This window comes from Aquila chrysaetos, chromosome 4, assembly GCF_900496995.4.
Source record: "Aquila chrysaetos chrysaetos chromosome 4, bAquChr1.4, whole genome shotgun sequence".
Taxonomy (NCBI): Eukaryota; Metazoa; Chordata; class Aves; order Accipitriformes; family Accipitridae; genus Aquila; species Aquila chrysaetos.
In genome coordinates, this window is record NC_044007.1 from 14,848,570 (window position 1) to 14,861,316 (window position 12,747).

Consider the following 12,747-nt stretch of genomic DNA (forward strand, 5'->3'; position numbering starts at 1 on the left):
AGCTATGAAAGCCATTCTTCATTGCTGTAGCTTTTACCTTTATCTCTTCTCTGCCCTTTGTTTGTCTTTGATACTTAAGAGGGAAAGTTCAGCCTTTTCTCGCTGTACAGTTTCCGTGCTACGCTAACTACACTCTGCTATCCGGACTTCTATGAGTAGCTTAAGAGACTTGAATAGCACCCATCAGTCATGACCTTTACACCTCGGGTTCGAACTCAGAGGTTAGATACAAATGCCAACTAAACTTGGACAGCTTTTTAATTGACACCATGTGTGGGATTCATAGTCTGTAGGTTTAAATAGGTAAAAAGTTACAATCTTTCCCCCATCATCCCAGTTGGCTGCAGAGACTGTAGCTGTGGCAAGCATAGTCTGTGGTGTGCAGTGCACATCCAGGTCGCAGGATGCAGGAGAAACCACACAAAAGATCAGCACCCATTTGCAATGTTGTACAACCTTACTCTTCTCCACTAATATTCATGCTGTGTCCTGTAGCAAACCGCTATACAAAACTAGCACCAATGTAATTGTGTCTTCTCAAGAAATCTTAGCCTTAATTGTATATGTCTAGCATCAGGTCAGTCAAACCTGCAAGATAGTTTTTTGATACATTCCAAAGACAGAATTAATAACTGGACTACTGCCATAAATATATTAAATAACTTTAATGCTACTTAGCATAAGTCTTTTTTATATACTTTCATCCATATATTCCAGTGTAAATGTATTTTATACAATATGAAGTATTTTTAAAAGTATGTGACTCTAGATAAAATGTTCACAAAACAAATTTCAATGCAAGTAGAGAATCAGAAAAAAAATAATCTGCCAGAGTACAAAATCTTTGGAAGATAAAAATTTCAGAAAACAAGATATACAAAACCATCCCATTGCAGTAATTCAGGACGACTGAGTGGTTCCAGTAGTCAGAAGGGCTGCCACTTACTGCTGCGTCATCCATAAGAACCTATCCCGGGTCAGCAGGGACTGCAGGGCACTACTGAGAGTGGCTGGCTCTCAGAGATCCTTGTACCTGACAAGTTTCATAAAGTAACCTTCATAGTAGACACCCTTGCTGGCTCAAGGAGAATGAGTAGGCCTGGGAATGAAGAAAGTCCTGTCTTCCCTTACACAACCACTGCTGGTCTCTGCAGAATATTCAGGTGCACTGGCAAGATGTGGTGAGCAAGTTGTTTTACGAATGACAGGGAGCCTTTATTCTCCCAGGTTATCAATTTGGCACTATTCACAAGAGCAAAAATTATTTACTAGAATTATTTAAAAAAAAAAGTTACACCATCTGCGAAATGGCATAAATATTAGGGAGCAGAGCACAATGCTACCATTTAGTTTTGTTAAATTAATTTTCTGTATATAATATTGCATGTCATTATACAACAGGGATATTCAAGGGAGGCTCAATTATACTTCATTCATGCCAAAAGCAAACTCCATAGTGGGTGGACTGCTTTGCATTCCACTGCTTTCAGTAAGATGTTGCATAGGCATCTGTCCAAATAAAAACACCTTTACAACACTGCAGGTTTAGAACGCAACAAATAACACACTGCAAGAATTGAGGTCAGACATTATTCACCATCTGGTAACATTCCATTCAAATTATATTGACTCACATAATAAGTAACAAATGCAGCACTTGAAGTAATAAAAACAAAGTAAAACAGTGCAAATATTCCTGTTAAACAAAAATATACCATGTATATACACACACAACACAAATGCACTGTTTTGTTTTGCAGTATAAATAGATCTGATTAAGCTAAATTCCTAAAACTAGTGAACTACTGACTGACAGTCCCAAACAGTTTCCATCTAGTACAGAATACAGTAAGTTTTAAGGGTTAGATGACTATAGCTGGATATGGCTATAAAAGAGTATCAAAAGATTTCACTGGATGGATATTTAAAATATTTTCTCTGTACATCAAAGTTAATAATATATATACTAAGTTGGTATCACAAAGTCAGCTTGGGGTCTGATCATGCAAGGAGCAGCACACAGAAAACCCATGACTCTACAAGGAGCCTCAAGGCCCTACCTCTGTAGAATGTACTGTAATGCTGCAAAACACTTAAGGCCCAAAACCAGGGCCTTAACAAGGGGGGAGTTTTCTAGCTGCATATGCAGTTAACATGTTGGTTTGGTTTCCATTGTCTTCCTCTTCTGATTTAGCACTGGAATTCTGTTTACCTGCTAATGACACATCTGTTTATCCCTGAACTCTGTAATACCATACAATGAGTGTGCTTCTAATGAGTACACAATAGAAGTAAAAATTAGAAAGGGAAGAGATGGAAACTTGTTTTCTGTTAAGGAAATCCTCATTAGGGGTTATTTGCATTTCAGCACTTTAAAACAGATTTTAAGCAAAAAAAATCTTTTTGGAATTAGATTACAGTAAAACAGACAAGTAGCACTTAGTTTGATCTGAAGTGGAACACCCCGGCATTAACCTCTCTTCAACTGCTATAGCCTCCATCTCCTTAATGCCAGGGCTGTGCTGCAACCATAACAAACAGCTGTAGCAAAGGCAAAAATCTAGAGGAGGAGCAGGGAAAAAAAAGAAGAAAAAAGAAAAAAGTGAATCACACATTATATTATTCTACTTTTTTTTTTTATTCTAAATGAATACAGGAACACAAATGATTCAAAAGTTACCTCCCCCAGCCAAAATGCTTAAGGTAAGGATAGGTTTGGGATCCTCTGAAGTTTTCTCAGGAACCTGCCTGTTATAACGCTATGTTATTGCTTTTAACTTACTTGCTTGCTTCAGAAGACATTTTGAAATAGAATATGAAACAGAATGTCTGCATAAGTTATGGTACAAAGTAATCACGTGTGTATGTACACTGTGTATTTCAGTTTTATCTAGACTGATCAAACATTAATCTCAGATTTGTTTCCAAGTGAATGCCTTTACCAGCAAATAACTAAGACAATATCCCTCTGAACAGCAGAACTCTTCTTCTTCCAGAAATATAGAAACAGCTTCAAATCTACCCTCCTTGACCAGATAACCAGCCATTAGAACAACTTCCTGAGAAATGCCAGGAAGTTGTTATTGCTCAAGAACTGAATTGAATAGATTTGAACTGAAGGTCATGCCACAGCAAACTTGTATACATAATGTAAACCAGAAGGAAGAAATGAGAAACTGAATTGCTGAAAAAAATAGTTTCTCATATTGTCTAGTGCTAACGATAGATTCTGTCTCTTAGAACACAGAAATCAATAATATCATAACAACACATCCCTTGCTTTCCATACAACTGTTAATTTGACAATTAAAGTTTTGAATAGATACTACACCATAGAACTATCACCCCTATAAAATGAACATATATATTTTTAATCACAGCATACAAAAGTAATTTAAAAAAAAAAAGTTAGAAACCTTTTGTTTTTTTCCATGTAGATCACAGGACTGTTTTAATGAAGTGTTTCAAAGGACAATTTTTTTCCTGTATGTCCTGACTTTCTAATTATATACTTTTGGAAAAAAAGAAAAGACACTAAAGACTACAGTTATCTGATTCACCATTTCCCAGCATCTCTTAATTAAAAATACTGAGGCAAGTTACAGAAGTCTCCTCCTCCCCTATCTTGACAGGGATTTGAGGGGCTTGAAGAACTGAATGCTCCTTTGGAAAAATAGTATGGAACTGGGAAAAGGTCTCTGGAGCCCGCAGTATCCTGTTGTCAGACAAAATGACTGAAGTGACCATGTATTCAGCGAGATCTGAGCACAATGAACAAGGATTGAAGGGCTACACTTAAGGGTAGAATTTGAGACACTTGCTTAGTATAAAGCCCTCCCTTAGTTCAGCCACAGCTATGAGACCCCACCTCTGCCCTTGTGCCGTATAGCCAGGGATCAGATGTGCTCAAGTGTGTTACTGGCAAGCGGGTAATGGTGAGTCACTCTGGACTTGGAGACTGACATGCCCACCTCACCCCTTCGGAGACTGGCTTGCCAAAGCAAAAGGCCTTTCCTTTTTATTCTCCTCTTCCACAGAGAATGTGAACCTTACACCTTGCGTTCATCTGTTTTTATTTTAAGATGAACTGAAGGTGTTTACTGTGCAAAATTTATGGTGTATTTAGTTTTAAGGACAACAGATATCCCCAGAGGGTTTTAGATGCTTAATAAATATATAGTTCCCTGAAGTATGCAAGACCCTCTGGATAGTACAAAAAAATAAGAGCAGTAGTTTCAGTTCTTTAAGTTAAGCTTACTGGCACACCTCTACTTGCCCTTCAGGAGTCCAGCCAGGGAGAAAGCTAGAGCCTGGTATGTTTTCTGACTCAGCTATGCACGCCCACATCATCAGATACAGTGATGATGCAACTACAGTGAGAAAAATGCAGTCTGAGCTTAGGCTATCAATAAAAGCACTCTAGTACTTGCCATAAGAGGCAGTAGGGCCCTTACAGATAACTTTTATGACTGATGTAGTATGTACCTATCCAGAGCTTTACAAGGAGCTAGTCCAAGGTTTTTTCCCCATGACATGTTCAGAACTATCTAAATGATATAAGAAAAGCAACTGAAAGTTTGAGCACAGGCATGAAATTCATACCTGACGTTTCGAAGAAGGCTCAGTTGTTATCTTTTTCTTCTATTCTAATAGCCAACATTGCTCTTACAAAATATCTCTTCTAACAATTACAAGCTGTAGTGATCATATATTTAAAACACTATAGTGAAGAGTAGCAACTAAGCAGCTATCACATTAGCATTAGCTTATTGCAATATTTTTTGCATCTCACTGTTAGGCACTATTTGTTGCTCTCAAAGATAATCCTTTCTCTCACGGCTCCTCCTTCTATTCCAGCTTGCTGTTAAGTTCCCAAGTTGAATGGTTGACTACAAGGACTTACAACAGACTTCTGTTCCCCAGATACAAATATATGAAATACATACCGAGGCTGCTATGCTTATGTTATATTCATGATCAGCTAGAAGCTTCTCTTGTGTGGTGGAATTGAATTTGCGGGGAAAGTAATGCAGAGATGTAGTTGCTGCTTGCAGTAGAAAAGCTCCAAAATAAAAGACAAAAGTAATCCCATGGAAAAGAAAATCCTGAAAAGCAAATAACAGAAATCAGTCTGGGCTGCAATACATATCTAATTCTTCTATTCTCAGTACAAATGAAACCCAACACTGAAACATGAATCGAGCACTGATTACAATAACTTTAGATAAGCAGTGTTAAATCCATCTGAGAGCTTAACCTGGACATGTTTTCACAGCTGCTTGCAATTATAAGCAACTAACTTCATCTATATGTACATATGCTGACCTTTCAGATCACTTTAAAGCTGTTAGAGCTTACAGAACTCCCCCTTTGTACAGCTTAGATAAAAAAGAAGGGACATACAGGCCAACTTTATCACAATTTAAGCAGTACAATACAAGCTTGCAGTCCCCCAAATCCCTTCTCAGCTATAACCTAAGCTCCAGATGTCCCCCCTCCATGCTTAAATTTTGCTTCTGTAAATGCCCGGAAACACCTCAGCCTTGAAAGAGCTGAAGTTTGCTTCCCGATACAAGCGGAATCCAAGAACTGAGGCATTTCCTCAACTCTCTCTGACTTGGCTCTACCCAAAACAGAGTAATTTGGAAGTACTTAATGATACTGTGGAATAAAATGCCTGAGACTTGAGAGGACAGGAGTTAGGATTTACTTTAAATATGCTTCTCTCCTGGCCTCCTCTGGGCGATTCCCTCCTCTGTGGTGAATGCTAGCTGAACACAAGGTTTAAACATCTAACTCTCATTTCTGGATTCTATTAGTGGAGGACATGAAAAAGCAGCTCTGGTGCCTAAATCTCTTCGTGGGTTGTATTTCAGAGTCCAGTGTTCCATGCAGCAAGATCCAAGACATGTTCCATTACAGTATTAAGATGTCTAAAATATTCTTCCAACATCTTCTGTTGTTGAGTCTGCAAAGCTGACATTTGCACTCAGTTCCTGAGTCCATACGACATATACTTTGTGCCTATATCTATGCAGGTCTGCAAAAGCCATAGACACAATTTTTAAAATCATACTAAAGTATATGTATGCTTTTTGGTGATATCCATGTTATACAGTCTGTCTCCAGCACTAATTAATTCTTTATACACTTTTAATTCACTTGAGTGCAATGGACTACCAGTATACCAAGAGTGAGAACCCAGGGTACACGATGTGCGAGTCAGACAGCATTCATATACACTGGAAATTACTGTGCAACATCCATACCTACTGACTGTCTTATATCAAAGTGGGAATGTGCTGCATTTCCCCATTTAGAGAATTGTTTCTTCATAGATGTGAGATTCTATTTTTATTGAAAGAATTTTCTTTTCAAACTCATCAGTTGTTCCATATTTGATAGCAGCTAAAGCTACTTAAATCACACCCTAGTCAGTTAAGCTGGTACTACAGTTTCCCATTCCACTTAGATCAGAAAATAATTTTCTCTTAACTAAGAATCATTTGCGGTTAGGTCATAGAGTGTATTGCTTTTCTTAATGACTGCTAATTACTGAGAACCCAAGTTTTGGCAAAACAACTGCAGTAATTCCCAACTTCTGGTTTTCCATCCTGGCTGGGTTTGGGTTTTTTTCCATTTTTTAAAAACAATTGCTTCCTCTTGGAGTATTCACCAGGAGGCCCCACTGACATCAACAGAACTGAGAAGATAAGGGGGCAGAGGCTGGCCTCCTGACCTAGCTGGATAGCCTTTACGTGCTAGGCTTGCCAGATCTCAAGCTTTGGGCATAGGACACATTCCCTCAGTCTCTAGCTCTGTTGTAACGCCTGTACCTCATAGAAAAAAATAGTAGGGACCTACTCCAGCATGAGAGTGCTGAAGCATCGGAGAAGCTGCAGTGCTCTGCTGCAGCTGGGGGAGGCACTTCTCCCCACCAGATGCTTACTGTTGTGGCTTCCCCCCACTCACTCGAGCTGGCAGGCAGACAGACACACACATCTTTCATGCTACCGCCTGCATGCACCAGGTCAGACTGCATGCAGGTGTGTGTTCACTGTGTGACAAATACTGGACCCCATATCATGGCCTGACATACCCATTTCACAGCACAGGATTCCAGCAACTTGAAAGGTCTGTGTAAACGCATGGGTAGTCAAGGACATCCATTATTCTTGGGCTGCTAAATAGCTAGCGTGCAACTATGCCAGTGTTACCAGCTGTACGCTTTTGGCACCAGTGCTCACGAAGGAGCACAAATAGCTCTGTGAGGAAGACAGTGCTGACTGTGTACAGTAGAGGTATTTTCAGAAGACAAACTCTTTCATTTCCTTCATTCTCCTGCCAAAGCCTCTAATTTCCTTCTCCTGGCAGCAATTACAGTGAAGCTATGTAGCATCAGTAAGGTTTCACATTTGTATGGTTATGGTTTCTGTGACCAAAAAACCCCAGATCTTAGGAGGGAGGGTTTTTTGGTTTTTAGTGATTGTTAGCATGGTGCCTAACTCTCCCTTGCCTCCACACTTGTATAATGATTGAAACCTCATACAAAGTGTATGTAAAGCACTACAAGAACTGCATGACATTTTAGTTGACATCTAATTTTGTAAATGAGTGTGTTGTGAGTCAGGCTGTAAAGGACAGTATTTGTCATACCATCTGGTTTAATACAGTGATGTACAAAGTGATGATGTACCTCCATAAGGTCCATATCTTCTCCCATCTTTTCACTGTATAGCATTTTTTTTTTTAAGTATCTGTATTTTTTAAGTATCTGTATTGCAATGGAGCTACTTATGACATAAGGTATTACTAAACGCAGGGCTGTCAGAAGCCCATGCTATTTTTCAAACTTACATTTAAACTCCTGGAGCCTTAAAACACATTTGTTCATGAATCTCTACATGAAGCTATAGTACTCCAATATAACTAAGCCATGACTCTTCCCATTTTTGACCTAATCTAATGACCTGTAGCTTCCGAGTTCTATTGTAAATTGAATTTATGAAATAGCAGAAACCATGTGTTTACCTAAATACATGCCAACCTAAACCAAGGAGGTACACCTTTTTATTTTATAGTAATAAAAATAGTTTTAGTGTTTCTAGTAATTATTTATTTGCAACAGAAGGTAAAAAAACCTTGTGAAGTGCTGCTAAGGAGTTTAGTGCCAACGAGTTACAGAACATTTGGGTACCTGAAAATAGCTGTCAAATGATCTATATAGTGTTATTTTTGTTGACAGCTGGATTTCTGCTACCACATTAGAGATAAAATGATTCACTCTGCATTTAAGATGTTGACTTAGTTATGACAGCTTTTTATATTAAGTTAGAGTCCCACAGATGCAGCTTTTATACAAGTCAGTAGCAATTTCCTGACATAGAAAGTTTTTCAGTAATTTATCATATACAAGGGGACAAAATTAACAGAACAACAAATCACTGCCAGCATCAAGTAGCCAATGTGTAAGACACACTCACACAATTGTTATAAGATGAACATTTGTATAGCATTTTCAATCTATAAAAGGCTATGCCTTCACCCAGCAACTCTTAAATACATGCATGATTGTAAATTGTCAAACAGTTTCAATGAAACCCAGGACACTATTAATTTACTTAAGTTATGCACATGCTCAAGGGCTTTGTTGCATCATAACTTGTGAGGATGTCACAGCATAAATCCCTGCAAAAGTTTCTGTAATTGTAACTCATTATTAGCCTAATTACTGCCTGTATTGTGCTGGAAAGCTGATACTATATGTATATGTATTCGCCATCAAAGTGCTAAAGTTTTTTTTAATAGAATCCAGTCTGTTACCACTGATGGGCTTTGAAGTTATCAGTTAGAGCCCCAAACTCATGAAGCTCTAAAATTTGCTTTAAAGACCTTTTGTTTTAAGGGACTATCCATGAATAACTTGAACAGATAAATAACCACGGATGTTGATACTGAAGCACGCAATTCCAGCTATGATCAAGAAAAGTGTCGATAGGAAAACTAAGCTGCATAAGAGGAAGGTGAAGGTGAGCAGCAGTTACAAACAGCCATACTTTAATATTTTAGAAGTTCTGGTCCTTTTGGAAGTTTTTTTTGGAAATTCCCATTCTGATCACAATTTTGGCACCTCTTATTATTTACTTCCAGTAATATAAGAGAGTGATACCATCTCATGCCCAACTACTGAGCGCTAAAAACTCACAGTTAAAAACAGTTAGTGACAACAAAGGAGTATATAAATTAGCAGACAATAACCTGAAGTATCCATGTGGTTGGTAAAAACTGGAGCCAACAGCTTCCCTTTTTTAATAGGAAGGTACAGTCTGTGAGAACTACTGGCACAAGCTGTAACAATCCATTATGGCAAGAATCAAGCCTTGTCTTCACAATGAAGAAAAGCTCAGCAGAGTATAATGATATCTGTAGTCTCATCAGGCTTCCTCTAAGAAAGATAAACATTAAGTCTCCTAAAAAGATGTTAAGCTATATCGTACTGCAGGTTATGCTGTCTTTGACTACCTAAGGTCTAACAGCCACTCACCAATGCTGCCCTAGCTTTAAGGAATTGACCCAAAAGTCAGCAGAAGACTTTCTTAGGAACTGGAGGAGACTTCATGGGAGCTTTCGTCCAGCCCATGCTATCTTAGCCAACCACATCACACAATGTATTCACAAATGTATCACTTCCTTTACAATATTAGATATATCTTTCTACCCCTCGTTATTCACAGGGTGTTACTACCACTTCCCTGATAGTCAGAAAATATTTTCCGATTTCCAGTCCACAATTATTTCTGGCCAGTTAAATCAATTTGTTGTCATGCCTTGTTAAACTAGTCCTCTTCCTGCTGCTCATGCATTTTATGTGCTTGTAGAGGACAAGTATACTCCTTCAATCAGTTTCAAAACCTGGGCTCTTTCAGCCTCCATCATAAAACAGGACCTGTAATTCCTCCGTAATCCTTGTAGCCCCACTCTTTTTCCAGTTTTGAATTCCACTGTTTTGAAAACTTTCTGCTAAAACAGAAGGTCAGGCATCAAGACTTAGGATCAGTACTTCTCATGAAATGATTTTCAGTTTATAAAACAAAAGGAATCCTTAAATAAAGGAAAAAATCTTACCATCTGGTTCCAGTTGACAGCAATTCTATTTGCATAACCGAAGAGGAACACGCACAGGAACACAACGGACAGGAACCACGCAGTCACCGCTACAAACATTACCCATCCCTGCAGTAGCGGCAGTGGAACTTGGGTAGAAGCTACTAAAATCCAGACTATCGTTCCAAACAGCTGCAAGGAAAGGAATACAGACAATGAACCAAGAGATAACTTTTATTCAGTCCTTTCTGCCTAAGAACTTATATCACACATCAAGACATCCTCAGATTACTTTTAGGAACCAAGAGGAAACACTTCAAAAGTACTCAGAGAGCCCAAGGGCCATTCTCAGAAATGATAGGCACTAAGTGGCGGTAAGACGAAGCCACTCCGAAATTCTTAAAAGCTCTTAAAATAGCCTTGAAAATAGGATTTACAAACCCAGGTGACTTGCTTGCTGCTGCTGAAAATTTTACCCTCTCATTTTGAGGGAAATATAAGAAATGTAAAAACATGGTTCACACATGCGCATACAAATCTCTCTATATATTCTAAGGTTAGCATGACAAGGATGTGCACCAGATTTGAAGTCAATCTCATATTGTTTAGTTTTGTAGTCCTAATCAGATGAGATCCAGAAAAAGATGAAAATGCATCCTCTTTTTCAATGTATTTGTAATAAAAAGCTGAAAAATAGTCGGTTCCTCTCTTGTGTTACATTGCAGCAGCATATATGTAAAGACGCATTGCTAGTCTCATTTCAAAACTCCCAAGGGTTTATGTATTAGCCTTCAGGTTGTTCTCTAGGGTTCCTTTTTTAGCTGCTGTGAAGAACCAAACTTTCTCTAGTTTCACAAGGCTGCAGGTGCAAGTCTGTTACTCAGAAACCAGATAGTGATGGGCAGTAAGGAAGCAAAAGGGATAGCGGAAAGCGTCTGTTAAACAAAAAGCAGAGACACATGAAATGTTTTCAGCATTTTGAATGCACAACCTTGCAGACTTCTTTAAAAATAAATTTAGAAATCTACCGTAGAGACTGCTAATCTCAGCACCCACTGTTGTGCCATTTCTCTCATACTACACCTGTTCACTTCAACTCGGCTGTCAGATGTGTAATAGGTTGGCCAACCTAATTAACCTTCTGTCCCTACTGACTCAGGGCCTGATTTAGTGCCTGGACTTGTGCTCTGAGCATTTTGCTCAGGTGCAGTTTTACAACTTGCAGGGTGGGATCCATCTCACAGACTGGGACCCAAGCAATATTCTGCTCTGATCCCAAGGGAAAAAAAAAAAAACCACCTCAGATTAGTTCTGCCAAGGTATTTTTTTTTTTTCTCCTGCTAATTAGTACCACAGCTCTGCAGAGCCTCATACACAGCCTTGGCTCAAAGGTCCTCAGCCCTCTGTACGCCAGTAAGGCCTTACACGCACATGAAACCAAACGTACTTGCAGGAGTTTGCACAGGACCCGTAATGCACGCATGCACACAGGCAAAAACCAGCGTAACCCTCCATGGTGGGTTTTTGGGTCTGGGACTCCGTGTGACTCAGAGTCCTCGACGGCTTAAACAACCCCCGCGAAACCCATCTCTACGGGCCTCCTGCTGCCCCCCGGCCGGGGCGGGGGGAAGCGCCGCCACCGCCCGGCCGGAGGTGAGCGAACACGCCCCGGCAGGGGGCAGGGAGCGGGGACGGGTCCCGCTGCCCCTCCCGGCATAGCCCCGCGTCCCAGACCCCGGCCCCGGGGCCGGAGCGGGGCAGCCCGGGGGCTCCCCCCTGCCGCAGCCTCGGCCGCCCGCGCCTTTCCCGCTCGCAAAATGGCAGGTGAGGAGCGCGGGTGACGCGGGGCCGCCGCTCAGGCGGTCTCCGGGCAGAGGCACGTCCCCCCCCGGCTCCGGGCACCGCCGCCAGCGGCGGGGCGCTGAGGGGAGGGAAAAGCGCGGGAAGGCCGGTGGCCGCCCGCCCCCCGTCCCTGCCCGCACTCACGATCTCCAGGAAGATGACGGCTCCCGAGTAGGTGCGCAGGATCTCCAGGCCGGAGGGCAAAGTGACCCGGGGGGGCGGGAAGTAGGCAGCGGGGTTGGGAGGCGGCGGCATGGACGAGGCTCCCCTGGGCAACATGTTGCTGTGGCGGCGGCTGCTACCGAGCGCGGCGGGGACGGCCGAGCCGCGGCCAGGTGGGCGAGGAGGAGGAGGAGGAGGAGGAGGAGGCGGCGGCGGCGGCGAAGGAGGGAGCAGGTGTGGGCGAGCCTGTGCGCGCCGCCCCGGCCGCCTCCCTCCTGCCCGCCCCGGCGCCGGGCCGGGCCCGCCCCGCCACCTTGCCTGGCCTCGCCCGGGCCTGGGCGGACGTCCCCGGGGTGCCGGGGAGCGGACCCTGCCCCGCGCTTCACCGCGCCCGGCCGGGCCCCCGGGCCGCCCTGGACGGAGGCCGCGGCGGTGCGGGCGGGCAGGGGCAGTTTCGCCCGGCGGTGGGGCGGGCTGGAGGGCGCTGCGCCCCGGGCCGGGCCTCCCGGCTGCCCCGAGGAGCCGTGCCGTGTCCCGCCGGTGGCTTTCGGCTTCCCCGGGAGCGCTGTGAGTGTTTGCGCTGGAGCGCAGCGCTCCTCCTTCGCAAGTCCCGAGTCGGGGCCAGACAGGCTTAGGGCA

General features: G+C 42.3%; 1 protein-coding gene across 1 annotated transcript; it reads right to left on the reverse strand.

The window, feature by feature from the left end:
- Positions 1-650: 650 nt before the first annotated feature.
- MAL2 (mal, T cell differentiation protein 2) lies at positions 651-12,390 on the reverse strand. Its single transcript, XM_030012699.2, has 4 exons — positions 12,091-12,390; positions 10,126-10,296; positions 4,947-5,105; positions 651-2,560 (listed from the first exon to the last, which is right to left on the reverse strand). Exons 1-4 carry the CDS (start codon positions 12,223-12,225, stop codon positions 2,489-2,491), a joined length of 537 nt encoding a protein of 178 aa, XP_029868559.1. The 5' UTR covers positions 12,226-12,390; the 3' UTR covers positions 651-2,488.
- Between the last annotated feature and the right edge of the window lie 357 nt (positions 12,391-12,747).